The sequence below is a fragment of the Caretta caretta genome, chromosome 25 (genome assembly GCF_965140235.1).
Source record: "Caretta caretta isolate rCarCar2 chromosome 25, rCarCar1.hap1, whole genome shotgun sequence".
In the NCBI taxonomy this organism is placed as follows: domain Eukaryota; kingdom Metazoa; phylum Chordata; order Testudines; family Cheloniidae; genus Caretta; species Caretta caretta.
In genome coordinates, this window is record NC_134230.1 from 15,259,042 (window position 1) to 15,282,650 (window position 23,609).

Here is a 23,609-nt window from a genome sequence, read left to right on the forward strand (position 1 = left end):
TTGTGTACGCCATGGGTGGATTGGACATGGTGCCTCCCCAGAAGGGCCACGCTTCCAGTGTGTCTCTGCACCCCTGCTTCCGAGAGCGGGGTGGCTGATGGGGATGCTGGCTCTGCAGTGGCCATACACTGGGGGCAGGGGAATTCCAGCCTGCACCCTCCCCCATTCACTCCTCCTGCTGTGAGCTGGGCTTGCTCCATGGCGGGGAATGCGCTGGCTGAGCTGAGATGGCTTGTTTTTGTTACTCCCATTACAATCTCCACCCTCAGCCATTTGAAGTCAACCCCCCTCCCGCACTGGGTGAAATGAAACATAAGCTCCTCAGAAGCTTTTCTGGGCTCCTGGTGACCGATCAGCAAGGGATCAATTGTGGTCGCTGGCCTCTCACTGACTGCCAGCAACCAGACACCCCCGTTGGAGCCCATCTCAGACCTGTGGGGCAGCAGCCCTGGTGGCCCTGGGGAGTTCACCTTGTGGGAGAGGTAGAAGCCGTCGTAGGTGCCTGTTAGTTTGAGCGATTTCTCGTAAGCCTCCTCCCACTTCAGGCCTCTGTCGACGCTGATCTAACAGGACAAATGAGAGCCTCCTGTTTTATGGATGGCAGGTGTCGGAGTGTCCCCTTCACTCACATTCACTCTCTCTCACCCCCCACCTCCACCCTCCTCTGTGCCCTAAAGATGAGCAGCATCAGCTTCCAAGGGGCCAGAGCCAGAGTACGCCTGGTCCATGTGAGCCTGTGGCTCCTGCTGCCTCTCCTCCCACCAGAGCAGCTGTGGTCTGTGGTCGTGCGTGCTGGGTGGGTGCCTAGTCCCAGTTGCTAAATTGCAGCCAGTGCTTCCCTGGGGTGACTCTACCATGGAAGCAATTGCTATCGTTGTCATGGGAATGATGAGAGACAGGAAGTGGGGCGAATGCAGGGTCTGTGTAAAGGTGAATGGGTGGGCACAGCGCTACCGAGATCTCTGCCAAGACATGCCCCATGGGATGGGAGTGTCCGGGAAGTGCCGGGCTGGAGACCCAGCAAGAACACCTGCCAGCTCGCTCAGCTCAGGGAACTGGGGCTGGCCAAGGTGTCTCCTGTGCCCAGACAGGGAAGAGAACCCTTTGGCTGCTGACGTACCCGTGTGCTAGGATGGAGGTGAGCTGACTGGCTGGTGCGAACAAAGCCAGCTTTGCTGTGACTTTGTCCCCTCCAGGCCACCCTCTCAGTCTCGCTCTCCACCTGAGCTCTCTGAGGCAGGGACTCTCCTTGGCTCCTGTCTACAGCACCTAGCACAGGAGGCCCTGATTCCTGATTGGGGCCTCCCAGCACCACTTCAATACCAGTGTGCGGGACACAGTCTCCTTCCCATGGCTGCGCAGCCTACACCTGGACAAGGAGGACCAAGATCCAGGCCAGGAACAGCAGCTGAAGCGAGGGCTGCCCAAGAGCGGCTTTGTGCTCCGGGTACCCATGGACGGGGCTGCCCTGGCAGAGACCTTACCTAGCCCCACTTACCTTGTAGAACACCACCTGCCCGTCCTGGGGATGTCCCGGGGTCAGGAAAACCTCCTTGCTCTCCTCGTAAATCTCATCCACGCCGGGAGCTAAGTCTGTGGAGGCAGCAGAAAGAAACAGCCCTTAGATCTCTGGTGAGTGGCAGAGCTCCACGTCACAGCCTGGCCACATCCCCAGGCCACCTCCATTTACTGCTGGGGTTCCCAGCCCTGCCCACTGGGCGCCCTGCACTGGTTCAACCAACCCTTATGGTGCAACAACTCCTTCACATTCATTGCAGGGCAGGGGATCAGGCAGGGGCCCTGCAGCTGGGGGGGTGGAGGGTTATTAGGGGAAGATGAGAGTCCCTAATCCCTCAGGCCCCTCAGCTGCACTGCAGCCTGCTCTTCTCTTGGGGTTTGTCCTGCTGTAGAAAACCCACCAAGGTCTGGGCATCAGAGCGGCCTGGGGCTTCAACCTGGGGATGCCGTTCCCCCCAAGCCCATCCTGAGCATCCTTCCTGTGAGAGAGCACACAGCGCAGGCTTATCACTAGCCAGGGCCCCCCACCTTCCTTGTGTGTGGGGGGGGGGCACAGAGTTCTTCAGAGCGCTGCATCCTTCCCCTGGATTAGCCAGTGGAGTCACGGCACTAACATCTTCTCCCAGCATCCCACCTCATAGGCTGAGGCATAGGGGCAAGCTCCCAGCACTCGAAAGCCTAGGTGGGGGAGAGAGGCTAGGGTTCGAATCCTGCTCCCCCAGTAAGTGCTCACATAGCATGGAAGGGCACCGGCCTTTCTAGGTCTGAGCGCCCAGCCGGGGGCAGGGTCACCGGAGTGTGAAGCCCAGACCAGGCAGCCCGGTCACACCCAGCTTCTGGCACAGAAAGCCACTGGCCATTGAAGTGACTGGGTTTGAAGAGTGCGGCAACGGGGGATGGTCAGCTGGGGACACGACACCAGTGGGCTCCCAGCAGAGAGGAGTTTTCCCCCCTCTCCCTTCTCCCACCTAAGATGCCCATGTCGTATTTGCCCTCCTTCTTGTCCTTCTCAATCAGGTGGTCGAAGGTGTCGGTGAAGTACTGGAAGAGCATGTTCTGCTTGTGCACCTCCAGGCCCAGGATGCGGTTCAGGAACTTGGTTATGGAGCAGTCTGCAACAGTAATGGAGCACGCAGCTCAGGGAATCTGAGCAGCTCAGTGACAACTCCCCACCACCACCCCAGAGAGCAGGGGAGCATCTCTGCTTTCTCCAGGAGAGCAGGCAGGGCGACCCATTGAAAGCCAACACTGCCTGGGCCCCCAGAGCTTGGCTGGTAGTCGGGCTGGGCCCTGCAGACCAAGGACTGGGAAAGATGCTCGGCTTCTGCTGGCCAAGCACCTGCAGAGCTTCCCTCTGGCTTCCCAAGTGCCGTGTCCCGCGTCGGCTACAGGGCAAGTCTGACGTGGGCCAGGAGGACAGCAGCGAACATGTGCTATGGTAACTGTGTCTCTTAGCCTGCTCCTCCGCGGGGCGGGGAGGAAAGATTCCAGGCTTACCCTTCTCCACTGACACGTAGCCGTATTTCATCTCCTTGCAGCAGATCCCGACGGAGATGAGACCTTGTTTCATTTCTAGAATGACAGAAGGGGAAGCACGTGCCTTGAAGGTTGTGAGCTGTCATGTTGCCTCCACCCCAATTCCACGAAGCCCCTTATCTCAGCAGTCCTGCTGCAGGGCTGCTCCCCCTGCTTGCTGAGATGGCCACTCCCCCAACGACAGAGAGGGCTATCTCCTGGCAAAGCCTTACTGAAGTAAGGTGAAGTAGCTTTCGAGTCCCTTGTATTAAAAATGTGACACTGATGTATTACAGTGGGACTGTGTGTAACTTCTCCAGGGGGAGCTGTGACCGAGGTAAACCCTGGGAAGTGTCAGGAGCGTCAAAGGACTATTGGAAACAAATGTGCCAGACCAGAATGAAGTGTGGGGACAACCAAGCAACACGGGTTTCCCACCCCCTGGCTGTGCAAAAGCCTGGCCGTTTTGACGCTACACCCGAGGAGACAGCCATTGTCCGCAGATCACCTGTTACATGAGGACAAGATCAAAGGCTCAAGCCACATAAAGGAACAGATTGATCTGCACAATCTGCGTGCTTGTTCCGAGCTAACAGCTGTTATGGACTTGAAAATCCCGTGTGGGGCTGGAAGGACTGACTCCTACCAGTGGGAGCTGGGGTAAGCCCATTAGCAGGCGTGCAAGTTCTTTTACCACGTTAATGATTTTATCTGTTGTGCTTTCACCTTGAGGATAAATGTGCTTGCTCAGAAAGGGCGAGGTGGTATTTGCTAATCATTACGCTGTTTATAGCCTCTCTGGGGAAGGCAAAGCAGGCCTGCCTAGGCAGTCCGACTTGCTGGGGAATTCGCAGTGTAGGCAGGAACCTATGAAGCCTGGACATACCCCAGTCAGAAGGGAGAAAGGCACGAGTCTCTACTCAAGAGAGGTAGCAGCCAGGAGTCTAAAATGGGTGCCTTTACTGGACCATGAAGGGGAAATACAGGTGCAGTTGCCCTGAACTGTGACACTCCAGTAAGAAAAGATCCCACCTCTGCTTTCTTCCACGCCTGGGGAGGGACACTGCCACTTGGCTCACCCCACTGCCTCACTTACCATAGAGTGCTGTCCCTCTCTCCGCCTCGGTCTCTAGCTGTCCACGTCAGCCTCCTGTTGGCCCCTTTGGTGCCTTCTCCCCCCAGGACGAGGGCAATGAATGGCTCCGCGTGCCCGTTCCAGCTTTCCTGGCAGTGATTTATCCCTACCACACACTAACTGAGCCAGCAAGAAGCACTTGCAAGTAGAAACCCCAGCTAATGTTCTCACCTTGAAAAAATTCAGCCTCTCGTTCCTGGTAATACTTGGGCAGAGGCACTTTGCTCTTAGTCTGGTTGAGGATGGTGGTGAGGACCCTGTCTAGCGCTCTGGTCCCATACTGTGGAAAGGAGAGAACAGTCACATGGGGGTGGGGAGCAGTTCTGTCCTCTGATCTCATTACACACTTTAGGGGTGGAGAAGGGATCTGGGATGCTGCTTTCCCCAGCAATGGATGGGAAGCACGTAGACATCCTAGCAGATGCTGAAGTAGATGCAGCCACCAGAGGCATGTCCATCAAGAACCTGATGGATAACTAATGTGTTCGGGTACAGACCCAAGTCAGGTAGCTGGTCTCACCCATGAGTCTTCTTCCAGCCCTATGAAAGGCAAGGCCTAAGCACAGGAGGGAGAGGCAGTGTGCCCTAGTGGATGGGGCACTGGACTGGGACTCAGGTGACCTGGGTTTTCTTCCTAGATCTGGTTTGCTGGGTGAACTTCGGCAAGTCACCCCCTCTATGTGTCTCAGTTTCCCCACCTGTAAAATGGGGATAATAGTGACCTCCCTTGGAAAACACTTTGAGATCTGCTGATGAAAAGTGTTACATAAGAGCTGGGTATTACTATTATTGGGAGCTTGGGAGGTCCTGGCCCTAACCCAAATTCCCTTTGTGCATGTAGGCAAGTCATGCAGCATCTCTGCCTCAGTTGCCCTGTACTTAAGACCAGGGTGCACCTCTCTCCTTCCGCAGGGTGTTACAAGGCTCGAGGTCTCGAAAGCTCTCTTATTATGCTCTCCGTATGTTTGTATTTTGTGCCAAAACCAAGAGCTTTGTTCCCAGTGCTCACAAGACCAGATCCCAACCTGCCATGATCCGTGAGCCCCAGCACTGGCTCTTCGCCATGCTCAGAGTCCTACCAAAGGGGTGTACTGGTTATTTTAAGCTTGCTAAACAACCATGCAGAATTGCTAATGGTTACCTTATTCTCAAAGTTGTACTTGCTGAGGTCCCTGGATTCAGTGGCTCTTCTATCTCCGTGAGTTAAGGCACCCTAGAAGAAGAGACAAAGCACAAAGCTGTTCAGAAAGGTTTGGGGAGAGACTCACGGGGAAAAGCAACTGCATCCATAACAAAGCTCAGTTAACCCCTGATTAAAGACTGACTCCTAAGGTGACCCCATGTCAGAGGGCTGAATCTGATCAGCCTCAACTGCATGTGCGGGGATTGTTGGAGATTGTCACCAGCCAGCTCTGGTGTCTGGAAAATGCCACTTTTCTTCCAGATACCTGAGGCACCATGTGCCACACGGCTGGCGAATGAGACACGATGTTCAGCCTAAACACAGTGATTAGATTACATGCCACCTATATTTTCATATGTAGGTTTTTCCCTTAATTTGAGCCATTGGAAATAATCAGGGAGGAATGGTTTAAAAGGAGCACAAGTTTCACCAGAAGTCTGTACAAAGAAATGCTGCGGGCAGACAGCGAGGTGCTAGTATATTAACACTCAGAGATACTCGTGGATTCATTAAAAATGATGAAACACTGAACCGAGGCAACGATAGTTTAGGGTCATTAGAGAGCCTATTTCTTTCCTGGAAAAGAATGGGTGTTAACTCCTGCCTGTTGGGAAATTCCAACATCCCGACTTACATCCCTCCCCGAAATTCCCCTGACATCCCAATTACGTAGAATATTCTTCACTTCCTGTTCTGCAGGCTGTTAAACAGCTTCCTCGTTTTGCAGCAGAGGTGGCTGCACATCAGCCGAGGGTGACGCAATCTCTCATCCAAGTTCAATTTGGGACAAGAGGTGCCCCAGAAGCAAAGTCACTCGGCAATGTTCAGAGACAGCATGGGTTTTATTTCTAGCCACCCTCCGGGGCACTTACGAGGCTCTCCAAGCGTTTGGCAACAATGGACGCGAACCTCCTCTCCCCCGCCAACTCAGAGATAAGGAAGACGTACTCCGGAGCAGAGACCTGGTTCGATCGGTGGGTTCGACCTGGAGAGAGATGTGGGTACAAAGGGGGTGAATGATGTGGAATCTGACACGAGCATGGGGAACAGCTGCTGAGAAGGAAGTGGGGAACGCAGACAGACTAAAGCAGCTTCCCTTAGAGCACCTACCAGCTTTGAAACAAATCCAATGCTTCTCTTCTGGGGAGTAGGGACATAGTTTCTCTCATCGGCTTTGTGCTGCCAGACCTTCCCACCTGGCGCTGCCAGAGCAGGGCTGCTGCCCTGACCTCTCCAGGATCACAGCCGGTTGGCCAGTCACAAAATCACTCCAGGTTTAAAGTGGAGCTGTACATTCATTTCCTCTGCTGCTCTTGTGATGAGAGGCTGGCTTCACCCCAGGCTCAGAGCATGGTCGGGTGCCAAGCTAGCTTCACACACACAGCTCTGCCAATGCATCCCAATCCTGGATGCACCATGAGATGACACTCCAGTCCAGCCCCTCATTTCCCCCTAGTTATTCCAGTCTGGAGACTTTCAAAGGTTCTGTGCCATTGACAAGTATCCCCTAGGCACCAAGATGGGCCCCAGAACAGCATCTGGGGGGAGCAGCTCAGTGTTCTGCTCCCACAGATAAGCTACCCCTCCCCCTTTATCAACTACACCCCACTCCAACCCCAAGGCAGCGATGCACCTTTCCCTGAAGGAAAGTTGATCACTGCTGCCTCGTGCCTGGACTGGCCTCCTGGCAGGCTGCATGAGCCCCATGTTTCTGGGGCTAGCCCTTTGTGCTACTGAACACAACTGGGCTCCCTGTGGCTCCAGAACAAGGCCAGGCGGGTGTTTCATTTGCAGGGCGGCTAGAAAATCACAGGGCAGAACTATACCCTGTAGCCACTGAGTAGAGGGAGAAAGTGACTGAGAATGTTCGGCGCTCACCGAACTGCTGTATGGCTCGGTCTGCACTCCAGGGCAGTTCCAGTGTCATGTGGACCCGGCGCTTCTGGTTCCTCACCCGCCTGTCTGCTTGGAGAGAGATCCCTGAGCTGGAGGCCTCGGAGATTATTGCTACAAGCTAAGAGAGACACAGCAGGAGTTAGGAGATGCAATGGTATTCCCAGAGATCTGGGAGAACTGCTACATGGAAAGCATTCAGGGACAGGCCCAGAGAAAACCCAGGATACAGTTCGTCCTGATCCACTGAGGGCCCCCTGCCTCCGTGTCACTTCCCAGCAGGTCAAGTATGCCCAATTCATATTTGTTTTATGTGCCTGAGGGATTGGCACAGCTGTCTAGTGCTCTGCCCTACTCATGTGAGAGATCTGTATCCTTGGCGTCCATCCTAGGTCCAGCAGGGTGTTCAGACTCTGGGGCAGGCAATCCCACAGGACACTCTGCAGTGCCCCCTCTGGCCACTGCAAGAGCAGCATTTCTAGGTTCTACTGTCATGCCCAGCTCTCCTCTGGAAAGCGAATGGTCAAGTGCCAGGCTTCCAGGGTGAAGCACAAAGGGACTGACCGAGACAGGCGCACACATCTGGGGCAAGCCAGTGACTGCAAGGTCCATCATGCATCTGGGGTAGCTGCCCACAAGCACTATGCCAGTCCACATCTTCTCAAGTGTGCAGCTGCAGGGGTCTCTGGTTCAGAGCCTCACTCACCTTTTCCCCACTCATAAAACGCTCCTTCTCCTTCAGGTTGACGTGGTCTATGGAGAGGCCCTGCTCAGCCCGGGACTCATACATGATGGAGCCGTCAGGTCTGCTCACCACCCGGCCTTTCCGGCCAGTCATCTACATGGCCCGCCAGGGAAGAAACAGGTCATTAATGAGACGGACAGACAGAGTGGGGGCGCAAGGGTGAAATGGAGCATCTGGGAAGTAAATATAAAGGTAGACACCTGGGCAGGGGTCTATACTGGCCAGACCTGGAGCAATAAACTGCTTCCAGAGGGAATTTTTGCCCTGGAGACTATATTTTACAATTAGGGAAACTGAGTCAGTAACTAGTCCAAGGTCACAGTAAGGAAGTGCCAAGAGCACAGTAAATAAGTAGTAGGAAGGTCCAGCCAGTCCTGGGTTGGAAAGAAGGGGGTTACAACCCAGCGCCTCAAGATGAGGAAGATAATGCAAAAAGCATAAAGGGGGGGCATCCCTCAGGGAGCTCCTGCTACCTCACCATCACACACTGGATAGGTACTGTCAGGAACTAAGGCCATGTCTACACTAGAGACCTTATAGCACCACAGCTGTACCAATGCAGCTGCGTTGCTGTAAGATCACCCGTGAAGCCGCCCTACACTGACAGGAGAGAACTCTCCTGTCGACATAATTTAACCACCTTCAACGAGCAGCCGCAGCTATGTCGGCAGGAGAGCTGTGGACACGAGCGCTTCTGTCGGCGAAACTGATGTCGCTCATGTGGGTATTTTTTTCACACCCGAGTGACGTAAGTTTTGCCAACGTAAATAGTAGCGTAGACATGGCCTTAGTCTACAGGAGCGCCAATGTTAGCCAAAGGCTGCCCACTCAGATGTGAACCACAGAGCCTAGATGTGCCCGTGGGGCTGGGAGCCCAACTCTATCTCTCCAAGGGCTGGCATTACAGCACCCTCTAGTGGTCAGAGCCACAAACAGCAGGTTGAGCTGCTGAGCCCAACGCCAGGCGACCATAATATGACATACCTCTGCCACGTACTCTGGGCCCCCAAAGTGATTTATCAGCTCATCCAAGGTATTGAGAGGTAGCTCTTTGCCCAGTGCTTTTACTTTTGATAGGAGGTCCTGTTTCATTTTCTCCACATGTTCTAGCACTCCCGGGCCATGCACATCCTTCTGGGACCCTGGAAAGTGCAAACTGCCTGCAATGTGGAAAGGCAGGTGCTTAGAATCCAGCCAGGAGATGGCAAGGAACTCAACAGCCACAGAGCTCAGGACCAGCGTGAAGAAGAACCCTAGAGTGACCCAGATTGAAGCTCAAGAGAGGAGGGGTCTGATTCAGAGAGCAAGGACTGCTGCTGGATGTTGTTGTGGAGTGTGCAGGACAGATTTCTCATGCCGGCTGGTATTCCACACTCCACTCCACCCCACCTCCCAAGTCTGACCACAACTAGGTATAAATCAGCTACAATCATTCTATTATACAAACGTCAATTTGCTCCTAATGCAGGAATCGGGGGTCCCCCACTTGGTCAGTGCAGGATAGCCAAGCAAGTCTGCGTTAGCCTGGAACAACATGGAGGGTAGGAAGTCTGCAGGTATCATTTCCTCAACCTCCCTAAAGAGATTCAAGGAACGGCTCTGAGCTGGTGGGTGCGACAGCCGGCCAATCCCTGCCAAGGAAGCACGGCCACTCCCATACATAACAGGACCCTCACTGTCCCCGGGGAGACACCTGGAGAGGCGCCTCCTTATCAGAACTTCAACGCTGCTGTCCCACGTAGGGTGCTAAGCAAAGCCAGGGTCAGATCCATTCGGAATGTTATTCTGCACATGTACGGGACCAGGATAAGCCCAGACACTTGTCCCCTGACCTTCCGCAAATGCCTGGCTTGTCCCTGGCCTGGGAAGGGATTAACCCCAGCTTACCTCTGTCTTCGGATGCAAAGCCATTGTAGGTGTGTTCAACAAAGATGACGTCGTCATTGTCGAACAGGGACTCCGGGGAGGAGTTGAAGTCGCTGTCCAGCCCTACCTCCGAATCAGTGCTGCTGTCGTCGCTGATCTTGATCACGCCTGCCATGTCGTACATTCCTTTCAGCACCTTCGCACAGCGGCCTTTCTGCTTCCCTGTGAGGGAGAGCGAGCCACATCAGCAGGGGGGGAGAGTGCCCAAGGGGCAGGTCAGCACAGAACAGCAAGCACTGGCTCAGAGAATGGAGGATAGGTCACAGGGGAGCTGAGGTTGCCCCAAGCGAAAGGCAGATCAGAGAGGCAGACGTTTGGGCATGGGGGGAAAAAGAGAGAGAGGAAGAACGAGCCAGTCTTTTACCAGGGCTGAAGACAGCCACATGGCAATGTGCAAACTGCACCTTGCTCTCACCTGGCCATGCAGCTACTTTCCTCTTCTCCCCTTGTGGGGAAAGAACCCACAGGCTCAGCTATCCCTAAAGGAAAATCTTTAGGCAAAGAGAGGGGCTGGTGCATTAGTGTTTCAGGAAGGAAAACCAGTCGCATCAGGACTGAATTCCCAGCACAGTGAAAACGCCCCAGCCATGCAAGATATTACAGATCTGTTTGTCTCAGCTGGCAGAGAACCCCAGCAGTTTGCCAGGGCAATCTCTGTAAATCAGTCTTTACCACTCTCTCCTCTTCCCCCTTTTGCCATATCCCACTTCCCAGGTGTAACCATGGGCATGAGAGCTAGGGTCCAACCTTCTTGCAAAGGAACCCAGCACAGAGGGAACACAGGTTGTACAGGAGACAGTTCTTACCTGCAGCTGCAGCCAGGAATAGGGTAGATAACTGAGTATTTTCCAGGGCACCTGCCACCCTATATGTAAGGGGTAGAGGAGAAAAACCCCTTGCTGCAAGAGGGCCTCAGATATGCAGCTGGGAGTCTAGCAAAATCTGCCTGTCAGTCTAGCAGTCTGCACTGCAGGGGGAAAGGGGCATGGCTACTGGGCAATCCCAGGGGCTAGGAAGTGATTTGGTGGAAGGGAGGTGAGTTGTGGGGGAAAAAGATGACATGGAGAGCTGCAACTAGCGACATGCCTAGGGTGAGAGACTGTAGCAAGGGATCTAAGGGAGGGCAAACCCAAACCCAGGCAAAGCATGAAGTGGGGAAGGGAACAGGAGATGAAAAGGCTGATAGCTGGGGCGAGGCGGAAAGGCAGGAGGTCAGACATTGGGCGGTGGAAGGTGGTCTTACGTTTTCTTTTAATGCCAGTTCCTTTTTCTCTCTTTCTTTTGGTTGAAGGAAAGTGCTTCTGAATTAGTGATAGAAAGACGCCTCTGAAAGTAAGATGCAAAATTTATTCTAGCTACCAGGAGTAGGAACATCTACTGGTTATAATGTATCAATGGGTATTTAGGAGATCGATATATTTATGGGAAAATGGGCTAAACCAAGCATTCTCTAACTGTTAGTGATTCTGAACAATTATCGATTAGTACAGCTTGGATCTGAGGAATCACATCAACTCGAATGGAGAGGAGGAGGAGGCTGGCTGCAGCATTTCACCAGAGTGTTCTGATGGAAAACTGTGTGAGTGAAGCGAGAGAGCTTGGCTCACTCCAGCAGGACCTCAGCCTTACAGGATGCACACAGAGTGAATGCTGTGTGTTGCTGCACACGGGGAGAAATGCTCTCTGCTTTAGACTGCCTGCTGAATGGAGGCAGCACAGCAGTGCCAGGGTGCTGTTGCAATAGAAACACAAAATGCTACGGGCATCGCACTGCTATGGGACCGCCCAAAACAGCACAAACTTCAGAGAGCAACTGAGAGCAAGGTTTAAGTGTGACGCCCTCTATGTTTGGAAGTTGTTACTGCAAAACCCAGTACGTTCCAACAGCCAACATCTTCTCTGGGTGTGATGTGGCCTAGCGGTTCCAACCCTGTGCCGTGTAACTGACCCGCCTGAAATGGCGGAGACTCTGGGTCCCGGTTGTCTAACAGAATGTGCTTTGATTAACCTAAGGCGGAAGTGCTTGCCCGCAGGGCAAAGGCCAGTGACAAAACATGGAACACACTGTGGGTCTAGGTGGATGGAAAAATCAGAAGAGGTGGAAATCAAATGGATGCTTTGGTGGGCTGTACTGCAAACGAAAGAGTAAATGCTTCAATGCTGGCTGGATTGGGAGGGACTGGGCCATGTGCAATGAAAAGGCAGCGCTGAATGAGCTTGGGCTGAAACAAATGTTGAAAGCAACAGCTGAGAGGTATGGGCATGATTCCCACCTGCTGTGAGACAGGGGTACTTGGGGAATAAGGAGGGGCTCTCAGACCAGACTGGTCCACCAGGAACGGTGCTACAGGGACTGAGAGACACCACCAGACCCTGAAGGAACAGAGGGGGTAGGAACAATTGCTATTATGTGGTACTGGAAAGGCCCTTTGCCCTCAGTGCCAGGCTGGCTCTGGGTACAGAGCTGAGACCCAGAAAAGGCTGAGAGTCACTTTGGTTCCTTCAAGCCAGGATTCAGGTTCTGAGTCTCCTCGCCATGAAATCCGGCTTGCTATTCTTCTGGCCATCCGTGTTCTCTCCTTCTCCACTGGAATCCCCATTAACAAAGTTTTATAGACTCCCCTGCACAAACAGCAAGCAGCCCTTCCTTTCTTGTTTTGTCAGCAACTGTTCCTTTGCAAACACACTCCCCTAAGAACACCCGCCTATTGCTGAAGGGCTTCAGAACCAGGAAGCTGCAATCAGACACTGTGAAGCAGACACATTAGGAGATGGTACTGCCCAGCAAGTAAACGTCTGCCCCACAGGAGGCGGACGGAGCTGGCCAGCACAAGTGGTCACTAACAGCACCACCTTTGAATAAGGAGTCAGAGGGGACCATTATGATCCTCTACTATGACCTCTTCTGGCCTGTGTTATGCAGATATCCAACTCAAGTGAGAAACCAACTTAGCTGCTGGAGCCTGACTTGCTTCAACTCTACAGCAAGTAACAAGCGAGTATTTGCTCTGGGGGAGTGGGGTGGAATAGGCCAAAACTGAGATACCCTGGAGGAGCAGGGATGATTGGCACTTCGATAGCTCACACCAAGTCTAGCTCGCTCCAGTTGTTTTCATCAGCAATAAAAACTGATGCAAACAAAAATAATCTAACACAAGCCCTGCTGATTGCACAGGCCCTAAGGAAACATAACTCACCTGGGTCTTATATCAGTCAGGCAGTTTGGTTTCCTGCCACCTGATGTGCAGGGACAGTTAGGTTCATGGAATACGGGATCATCTTCAAAAGCACCTAAGTGAGTTAGGTGCCTAAGTCTCATTGAAAGCCAAGGATTTAGGCTCCTACAGTGCCCACAATACTTTAGAAAATGAGACTCAGTGCTTTCGAAGATGTTCCCCATTGTCCACAGCTGACTGTGCACTGGGTACAATCAGCTCTCAAATTATCTAAGGCAGAAATACATAAATCAAACCACCACAAACTAGTGCGTTACTGGGGGAAGGCAATCTAATGCTATGTTCTGCTTTGGACTGATGCTGAAAGACAACGTTCTTGAAACCAGGATTTTTGGTGGGACAAAAAGAGATAGTCCAAAATCCAGGGATGCCATCTCACCTTACAGCATGTTTGTAAGATCTCAAGATCTGTCTCTGAATCAGATTATTGCTCACTTATTTTTCCACTTCTCACAGTTTTGAGGGTCTCATTTTTCAGAGTGGGTGAGATGGAAGTTCCCACAGAAATGCGTATGCACCTGTTGTGCCCATGCAAATCTGTATCTGGGTGCACAAATCAGGCTATTGCACATCTGGCAGTCCTCGTGTGCACACAATTACTAAAGCTGCGTGTGGAAGAGCAGGAAAGACCACTGCACTCAGATTTCAAGGCTCTTAGTACAAAAACTCACTTTTGGAAACACAGTGTCTTAAAACAGTCCAGCAAAGTGTCCTCTGTATGTGAAGCTCATTTAGGATTCAAGGAATTGCATTCACAGGACCATAAAGTACAAGCAGCCCCGGTACAGAGCCCTCCTCACTGTGCCTTTGAGCCTCCCATGATTCCTGCCCTTCAAAGCACAAGGGGGTTAAACTCACTCTGCAGCAGAGACAAAACAGTTTAGGTGCCCGTCATTCTCGTCCAAGACCTCCCTGGTGCGAGCTTCTCCAGTGGACTGGAGCCCGATGACAATACACTGGGGAGAAATCAAAAGGGCAGCACGGTCGTGTGTTAGCGAGATGAGGTCACGCTACATTTTGCTGGGCAGCAACACTCTCAGCAAACCATTATCAGCTCAAGAAGAGATTACATTTCACAGTTTGCCAGCACCTTCTGCATTGAACCCCAACTCTTCCCAGATACACACAGTAATATCTTGGCCCTAAAACTGGGCTCCTGCTGAAGACTCTGCCTGTCATTGCCTGAGGTTATACGTGCATCCACGATGTTAAGAAACATTGTTACGATGCTTTATAATTACAACTAATTGATTTCCCCAGCATCTCTCTCTGAAATTTCCAAAGCCCATTCAAATGAATGCAATGCCAGGTGTATTTAACCATGCAGAGCAGGAGAATCCAGTATATCTTTCAACTCTAACTCGACTCAGAATGCTGTTTCAAGTAGGTTTGCTCATGTTTACCATAAAAACAGCACCAAAAAACATCAGCATTCATTCTGAACTGTGGGACATTAAGCACCTGAAATCCTGGTTTCACCTACGGAGGCTAGACGCCTTTAGGTCAAGGATATAAGAAGATATATGCTACCTTTTCACTGCGTACAATCACGGACTAGTGTCCAAGTGCATGAAAATACCCTCATTCCAGTTTTTTACCCCACCCTCCTCTGTACAGAGGTTGTGTTCTATACAATTCATGTTTGGGCCTCAACATTCAAAGAGGTTTTATTCTGCAGAAAGACAACAGGCATCAAAGATGACTATCACCGGCGATGATTCACCTGAATGCCCACATAAGACCTTGAGGGATGCACAATGGATGTCGTTGGACTAACACTTATTGACCCTTTGCACCTGGCTTCTAATACCGTACCTTGTCCTTTGCCAGCTCCTCCTTGGCAAGCTCAACGAGGCGTCGGACTTTAGCAGCAATGCAGAGATATTTGAAGAAGCGCTGATGAGCGGACCAGAACTGACCCCACAAGGACTTTCGAGACTCCAAGCCAATGATGTCGGCCGCGTGCTGGAACACCGCTATCGCCTCTGCCCACTGAAAGCACACACAAAAGGGCCAGGTTAATACTCCAGTCCCTAACTCATGTCACCATAACACACAAGGTTATAAAACTATCAGGGTTTTGAATATCAAATTTATTTTCCCTATTTATGCTTTTTGTTTACTTGTGCTCCATTTAGCTAGGACAATGAAGAGACCGGTCAATTTCCACCTTCTGCCCAACACTGCAATGTCTGGGTTGAAAACGCTGCAAGGGAATATTGTTAAATCCAACCAAAGGGCCGGTGATGATGATGTGAAAAAAGCAGCAGTGCCATTGAAATATTTCTTTAAATTTTATAAGCTAACCCCACCCTTTCCTTTTTTAAAAATCAAACCTAAGTTTTGGGTTGCAGCTATTCTGATGTCCCCTTACACCCTCCCATGCGCTGATTCAGGAGGATGATTAAACTCTGTTCCGCATCTCCACAGTGCCTACCACAAAGGGATCCTGGTCCATGACTCTCAGGTGCTACCACAAGACAAATAATAATGAATACTAATGAGACTATCAGTATTCAGCACTTAACGTTTGAAAAACCCTAGAAAGTTGTTCAAGAATCATAGAGTAAAAATAAAGAGCCATCTGTTCTCAAGTACGTTTGAACAGACGTTCATGGAATAGGGGATGATGTTGTTTAATTATGTTGTTTAATAGGGGATTTCAGGTGTTTAATGTCCCACAGTTCAGAATGAATGCTGATGTTTCTTGGCGCTGTTTTATGATAAACATGAGCAAACGTACTTGAGAACAGATGACTATTTTTTACTCTATGATTTTTGAACAACTTTCTAATGTGTTTCAAATGTACGTTACACACACATGTATTTCATATATACAGACAACAGCAAAAGCAGACGCCTCCCACCCCATCCTGATCTTGCATACCACCCCACCAGAAAATCAATCCATGCCAACGAGTCTGTCCTCTGCCACAATGTCAACTGAGTTGATCAAATGACTGAATGAGCCCCATGCTCTTGTTAATGATGCAGGAGGCAGTAGTTAAATGGATTCAACTTCTTGAGCACAATATTCCTCTTCACAACCCCCCTCCACATCCCCCAAACCAAAACACAGATTTATACAGTAGCTCTCGGGGGAGGAATGTGGGATGCTGGGGATCTACAGAGAAACACTAGCTCACCAGCTGCGCTGCTTTGTTGTAGACAAGCTCGTACTGTCGATCCAGTGGGATTTCCTCTATCTTGAAAGTGACTCCAGAGAAACTGAGCTGCCTGGCAATGTACATTCCGCTCACTTTCATGTCCATAGCCACGATTTCCATTGCACCAACACCCCTACGCAGAAGAGGAAGAAAGAGACACAGCCAGTGACGAAATTCCTTTCCTCTGCACAGTTGCAGTGTGGAGTAGGCTTGTCTGGAGATTCAGAACCTCTCGGGAGGTTTCGCTTTGGCATCTTGTTTAAGTTGTCTTCAAATAGTAATAGAATGCACCACACAATCCTGGCATTTACATAGCAGGCCTTATCCCCATTTCACAGGTGGGTGAGTCACTTTACCTTTCTGTTTTCTCACACCCTACTAAGTTTGTGACAGAGCCAGAAACAGTGTCAAGTGGCCTGACAGTAAATCCCCTCTGCTAACCATTACACCGCACTGCTTTCCTCACTGCCTGGCCCAATAAAATTAATTTTTCCTTTTATTTTGCAGAGATATTGGCAGTTACTGTGGCATTTAACACCCATCATGAAATAGGTACAAAGCATTCGCTGTAAGATTTGTGGGATGGCTTGGAAAGTATTAGCCATACATTGCATATCACAAGGCAGCTGAACCAGCACAGCCAGCGAGCTACTGGTTCAAAGTCAGTGTTTTTTCCTCAACCCAAATGAAGGTTGTTGCCAAATACAGGATTAGTAGAAAGGGAAACCAGAAAGGTCTCCCATGACCTACCTCTTTTCAATTGCATGGAGGAATTCATCAAACGCTCTGAAGGGGGTTCCCTCCCCCCAGATCCCCAACCGGCTCATGTAAATCATGTTTTTTGGCTCAGAGGCACCTGTATGAATAGAATGTGCTGTTAGCAAAGACACAACAACTATAAACAGTTTTGCCTCAGGTAACCTCTTCAAGTGATGGGCAGCAGGCCTCAAGTGAACCCTCACTCTGGAGAGCTTAGAAATATACGTAAGCATTTTAAAAAGGAGAGTTATTCCTCACACTTCCACGGTGTCTTTCAGCAGAGGCTTCAGGGAGCTTTAAAAACGCTAATTCTCAAAATACACCCACCAGGTCAGAGTCACTATACAGATGAACAAACAGGTAGAGGGAAGTTAAAGTGACTTGCCCAAAGATCACATGGCATGTCAGTGGCAGAGCTGGGAACAGAATCTAGGAGTCCTGCTTTGCATTCCTTTGCGTTAAGATGATACACAGGATTAGAGCATCTGATGCTTCAACACACCCTCTAGGGGTGTCCATTTCTGCTGTTTAAAACTGAATTTTACAACATGTTTTGTTCTTTTTTTTATCAGCCCCATAGCAGTTAACCTGGGCTATGGACATCTTCCACACGGGGAGGACTGGAGCACTGGGCCACTTCTGCATGTTTACACCTGGGGTCTTGGGAATCACCTGGTACAGACTCTCACCTGTGGCACTGGCATAGACGACTCTAGCTCGAGGCAGTTTGTTCTGAAGGTCCAACACTGCTTTGCCCATTTTAGTGGAGCTGGCATTTTTGGCTTTGTGGCATTCATCAAACACAATCTATAAGGGAATCTTAGTCAAGGACAAAAGGATGCGCAGTCTGCTATGGTCATATAAATAAATACTAATGCTAATAATGATTGGGTGAAGAGAGAAACATACGATCCATCTCCTTCCAGTGGAACTGAACCACCACCAAACATCCAGGGCGTGGACCAGCTCCATAGCTGCACGAAGCCTTGTACTCCATTCTCCCCTGGCCCCGGCTTTCCAAAGTCTGTGGTAGATCTCCACCCTCTCTGTTATTTCCTATTGAATGATGCCCCACTACCCAAACACACACCAAGGTGTACGAATGCTGAAAATGCTTGTTACTCACAAATACACCCGACTCTCCCCATGCCCACCCGCTGGCACTGGTGGGATTTTCAAATGGGCCTCAGTAACAAATTCTAGTGACTTTTAATGGGAACTGTGCTCCTAAATCACTTAGATTCTTCTGAAACACCCACCCGTTTCACAGCTACACTGTTTTCTGGAGAACGGAGGGCTTTCCCCCCCTTACACCACTGGAACATCCACCACAAGCCCCAAGCTGATCTCGGTGATCTTTGTTCGCTGTGAAAGCACAATTACAAGCATGTTGCTATTTCTCTAGGATACAACTCCGTCAAAGTTCTCCCTGCACCAGTCCAAAATCTGCTTTAATCGCGTCCTGTGCTGTCCGCCTGCTTGGCTTTCACCAATCAGAGCAGAGTAAGTGGCAAATAGGACTCCTTCTGAGGTAGCTGTGTCACCATATTTAATCTACGGGGGGGAAGGAAAAAGAAAGAGGACACTTACAATGCTATTTATAGCTCATTTTATTCCATCCCCTGTCCAAACCCAAAACTGATGAAGGCAGATGACTTTTTAATGTGATGATACAGGGTGTACCCATCTGCTTTATATAAGCAACTGCTACATCACAGAGCCCATATGGGAAGAGAATGGTCAAGAAAGCTGGCTAATAACGGATTTCTTTAATGCTAGTATTTGGCACAGAGATTCCATGATGGCAAGGACTTTACATTCTTAGATATATCCCTCCAATCATCAGCATGTGCACACATCTGTATGCATTTTAACGAAGAGTGGAAACTTTACTTGGACTTCAATTTCTTGGCTGACCGAAGTCACTTAATTCTTTTTAATCAACAATGTAGAATGCTTAACGTGTTTTTATTTTAAATATCCTCTCCTCTGGTTTGTTTCCTTTTTTAGAGATGGCTTCCTCTTTGATTGAAGGGGAGATTATTGTTTAGCTTACAGGATCATTCGACTTCATCTGTAACTAAGTTAACTATAAGAAGGAAAAAAATATGCCTCAATGTGAAGAAAGTGCTATTCAGAGCCCTTTTGATTATGAGGACACAGTGGGCTCAATGGACTAATGGCCTGATTTAAGAGGTTCTAACCACATGCACGTCCCATTGATTTCAGTGGGAATTCTGGGTGCTCAACACCTCTGAAAATCAGGCCAGAAGCGTTCTGAGAAACTAGCAGGCAGCTTGACAGGTTCAACCGGGCTGTGAATGATCTGGAGACTGGAACAGGGGTATGGAAGATCTTGCTGAACAATTGCTACTTAGCAATTTCCTTTAAGCGGCAATTTAATTTTCGTGCCTGCTTGACACAAACTTGAAAGGAGATGGTTAAGAAATGCACTAACTCAGCTGGATTGAAATTAGATGCATGTTTAGAGAGTCAACAGTACTGCATGCTTGGCAGCCCCTACAGGGAGAAAACTTGGATTTGTATGTCCCTCTTCCCTAACAAGATCAGAAAAGGGCAAGCCCGTGGATGGAGGGGGTGGGGGAAGGTGGCAACTACCCAGGGCTCGGGGGCCCCCAGCCACCACAGTGGTGGCTGGGCGCCTCGGGCCCTTTTAGATTGCCCGGGCGGGCAGCTGAACAGGCTCCTAAGCGAGCGCGGGGCGGTAACGGTGTCGGCGAAGGCCGCCGGGCGGGCATGTGGAAGCCCTGGCCGTGCCGGAAGAGCGCGACCAGCCGCACAGTTGGCAGCTTGCTAGGTACCAGCCAGCGCAGGCAGCAGCAGCTCACTGGGCATCAGCTGCACAGACCGCATCCACGCAGGCTGGGGGCCCATTGACTGTTCTGCCCTGGGGCCTGGAATTGCTGTTGGCGGGCCTGGAAAAGGGTCACCATGGAAGCAGCACTGGAAATTGTGGATTTAGGCCACTTCAGCTGTGGCCTCTGAATACTAAAGTCTTAACAATACAGCTGTACCAGGTCCAACATTCGCCATTACAAAACCACGCCAGGAACAATGAACATGATGCACATGCCACGTGGCCCTTCCACTAGAGGCTGCACTCGCATTGAGCCACGGCTTAATACTGCTGCAGAAATCAAAGTACCCAAAGCTGCTACATCCTTGTGATGCAACACAGGAGCCTCACAAGTATGTAACTATGGCAGGACGGTAACAATAACCAGGCCACTCATTGCTATTGTCTGTAGCATGAACACGACCCAAAGGCAAGGACATCTGAGTCGCATGCTTTGCTTAGGACCATTTCATCTACCCGCTGCCAGTAGCAAGCTTCCGCCCCCGGAAAAAGGTCTTGAATTCTCCTCCCTACCTTGTTTAAAGCATGCACAGGAATGTTGGGGGCATCAATGTCCTTCAGGTCTCTTTCAGCATCATACTTGAGATCATTGGAGACGCTGAACCTAAAAGAAAGCAGAGGAGCTGGTTGTCTTGAGGAGACAGCCTGTGTAGAGTTTAGTGCATATGCAAGTGTGAGATCAAGAGTTCTGACTACAGAGACGGGAGGTGTAGCAAAACTTCCCATGCACCTCAACACAAGACACTACAGCAGCCTCAAGTCCTGAACAGGAACTGCCATTTGTGATAAGATGTGCAGAGATTCTGCACTATACACCCATCCGTTAGGGGCTTGATTCTGCACCACGCAAGTCCAGGGATATCTCCCATCGACTTCAAAGGGAGCAGGAACAAGCTCTGGTGTCCTCTCCACTTGGTACATGGTTTGCCTCTCCGAAGTATTGTACTAATCCTCTACAGCATAAATATTTTCAGCAGACAGGCACAGAGAGGTGGAAATGACTTGCCCAAGGCCACAGAGTGAGTCAGATACAAAGCTGGCACTCAGGAATTCCTGGCGCCTGGCCTTAAGTTAACTTTCCAAGCTCTTACAGTAAAGAAGGGAAACTTACCACAGAGATTTCTTCCTCCCCTTCAGATAATTTTCAAAGATGATCCCAGCAACTGTCCTGCCCTTTCCAACCCCAGCACCATCGCCAATGAGGAACCCAGCTCGCTGCCCGTTGGGTAGTAAAACTTCATGTTGCTGCAAATTCAAAACCAGAATTAGGAATTAACCCTGATTTGCCCTTTGCTAGTGCCTTTCATCTGCAGGGTTCAGAGCACCTCACCAATTAACCCTCAGAGCTCCCACAGAGGCAGGTCTTGCACACGTCTCAAAGTAAACTGAAGCCTGGAGAGTTAAGTGACAACACAGTGGCAGAGCAGGGAATAGGTCCCCAGGGCCTGATCATCAGAAGTGCTGAGCACCCACAATTCTGGCTGAAGTCAATGGGAGCTGAGGGCACTTGGCACCTTTGAAAATCAGGTCCCATGAGTCTTCATTCCCAGTCCCCTTGCTTTAGACAACACGCCCTTACAAGACATTTAAAATCTGTATCCAAATCCAGTGCTTCCAAGCTCTATTTTCTATACAAGAGGCTATTTGGAAACTCAGCCTAATATCTTATTTAAGAATGGCACAGTGTATTTTTATTACTATCTACCCATGAAAGAGAGCTGAGCAAGGTGGATCTGGCATACCTGGCAGGCATACACGATGGCCTCCAGCTGTAGTGCAGAGAGTAACCCGTTGTCAGCAACTGAGCTTGGAAGGGACAGGGTATAGGTAATGTCAGGCGGGGGAACGCTGGAGAGAGTGCTTGTTTCAACCACGCGGTCCGGGTGCAGCTTCCCAATCTTAGCTGGAAGGGAGACACAGGAAACAGTCAAATAATTGATGTTTGCACTTCTATGGAGCATTTCATCCAAGGACCTCAAAGCACTTCACAAACCTCCCAACACCCGAATGCTAAGTGTTATCCTCATCTTCCAGATGGGGAACTGAGGCAAAGAGGTTAAGTGACTTCTCCAAGGCCAGTCAGCCAGCAGCAGAGTTGGGAATATAACAAAGAGGTCCTGACTATATGTTTCTTCTAAACACTGCACTTTGCTCCCTTTGGCAAAAGGATTCCTGGCAATCCCCAAAATCGCCAGCCCCTTTTTTCAGGGGAAAATGTAGATTGCTGAAAATCTGCTCAGCCCCACCTTCAATAAAAAGCAACGGCCAGATCTGCTGTTAAACCAGGGAGACCCCAGAGACTGGAACAGCATAAAGCTTAGGGAAGCTGGCCTGCAAAGTTTAGCTACAAAAATGTGCATGTAGGGGGCTGCAATGCAACACCAATGTCCTCAGCTGCAAAAAACAGGGAATATTAGGCCGAGCAGCAAGGGCTCCAAAATCAGTTTCCCACCATCTGACAGCAAGGCAAAATGAAAAAGCTGCCACACAACTCACATTTTGAAGGTACATAATCTGCATAGGTCTCTGTGTGCCCCAACTCCTCCGTTTCTTCCTCATCACCTTCATCATCCTCCTCTGCCTGAGTCTGCGACTGAAATTAAACATAATGTTGATTGAATATTAATATCCTTCAGAGCTTTGGACATGTGGTTTTAGGTACATGCCAAGCACCATCATTTAAACCATCCCATCCCAAGCACACAAACTTGCCCCTCAACTTCAACTCGTCTCATTGATACAACACAGCAGCACAGGGCAAACTGACTGAGGGGGCCTCTCCCATGTGGTCCAGGAAGTGCACTGCAAGCCACTTTTAGAGCCCAGTCCATACTGTACTAGGGAGCAGCGATAAGAGCAGTTTCTAAGATGGTTTGGCTGGCCAGTGTGAGCAGGACCCAACTGTGCTCTAACTTGAGCTACACAAGGGATCAAAACCAGTTTAGAACATGGCATGGTCCCACTTACCGTGGGTGCCAAACCACATCATTTTAAACCAGAATAGCCTTTAAATACTGTTAGCTAATGTGGTTTAGAGCTCAGTTGTAGAGGAAGCAGATATGACTCCCTCGAATCAGTGAGGCTCCAATGAGGAAAATTTAAGACTCTCTGGGGGAAGGGCAATGGCTAGAGAAACGTCTGACTGATTCTTAAATCATGACTTTTCCAGGGGAGACCTTTAGCCAGATCCTTTTTTTCATATCTGGGTAAGTGCCTCTTGCCTGTTCCCACAGAGTCAGATGCTCTTCCTCACCTGATAGCTTATGAGGAGTGGGGTGTTTGGGGGATGGTCTTCCAAACTTTCTAAGCCTGTGAACGGTCTGCTGGGAGAGAACAGCTGGAATAGAAAACACACATCTGAGAAAGCAGCCTTAACACCCATCCATCCAAACCAACAGTGACAGGTCATGAAAGGAAAGCACAAAATCCACTTTTGCCCTGTGCCCAGGACTGAGGTACTTATATATTACAGTGGCTTGATTCAGGAAGTAAATGAAAATTGCTCTGCATGCCTCTTCCACGTTGTATGTATCACACGCATGCTGGAGAACTAGCCAAGAAGGCTATTTTCCCATGAAGAGTGAGAATGTTTTGTATGTGGACGCAGACATGGGGAGAGTGTGCATGTGTGCTTCCTTCCATGCTGTGAACGTG

General features: G+C 50.1%; 1 protein-coding gene and 1 long non-coding RNA gene across 12 annotated transcripts in view; one reads left to right on the plus strand and one right to left on the minus strand.

Moving 5' to 3' along the window:
- Positions 1-23,609, minus strand: part of SBNO2 (strawberry notch homolog 2) — a 108,059-nt gene that overhangs the window by 6,600 nt on the left and 77,850 nt on the right. For 10 of the 11 annotated variants that reach the window (XM_048830892.2, XM_048830876.2, XM_048830880.2 and 7 more), the window contains 23 exons: positions 23,209-23,292; positions 22,452-22,548; positions 21,698-21,858; positions 21,067-21,200; positions 20,469-20,559; positions 18,488-18,631; positions 17,767-17,884; positions 17,069-17,174; positions 16,298-16,451; positions 14,967-15,143; positions 14,010-14,107; positions 11,159-11,241; positions 9,877-10,077; positions 8,974-9,149; positions 7,951-8,082; positions 7,230-7,365; positions 6,224-6,336; positions 5,310-5,381; positions 4,340-4,448; positions 3,016-3,090; positions 2,487-2,630; positions 1,499-1,593; positions 471-563 (listed from right to left, as the gene is read on the minus strand). In XM_048830892.2, coding sequence (XP_048686849.1) covers positions 471-563; positions 1,499-1,593; positions 2,487-2,630; positions 3,016-3,090; positions 4,340-4,448; positions 5,310-5,381; positions 6,224-6,336; positions 7,230-7,365; positions 7,951-8,082; positions 8,974-9,149; positions 9,877-10,077; positions 11,159-11,241; positions 14,010-14,107; positions 14,967-15,143; positions 16,298-16,451; positions 17,069-17,174; positions 17,767-17,884; positions 18,488-18,631; positions 20,469-20,559; positions 21,067-21,200; positions 21,698-21,858; positions 22,452-22,548; positions 23,209-23,292 — 2,793 coding nt within the window. The remainder of the gene's footprint in view (positions 1-470; positions 564-1,498; positions 1,594-2,486; positions 2,631-3,015; positions 3,091-4,339; positions 4,449-5,309; positions 5,382-6,223; positions 6,337-7,229; positions 7,366-7,950; positions 8,083-8,973; positions 9,150-9,876; positions 10,078-11,158; positions 11,242-14,009; positions 14,108-14,966; positions 15,144-16,297; positions 16,452-17,068; positions 17,175-17,766; positions 17,885-18,487; positions 18,632-20,468; positions 20,560-21,066; positions 21,201-21,697; positions 21,859-22,451; positions 22,549-23,208; positions 23,293-23,609) is intronic. The other variant, XM_048830889.2, reaches the window with a different exon arrangement.
- Positions 3,097-17,965, plus strand: LOC125627097 (uncharacterized). Its single transcript, XR_012666073.1, has 2 exons — positions 3,097-3,693; positions 17,650-17,965. It is a non-coding gene; the product is annotated as an uncharacterized LOC125627097 (long non-coding RNA).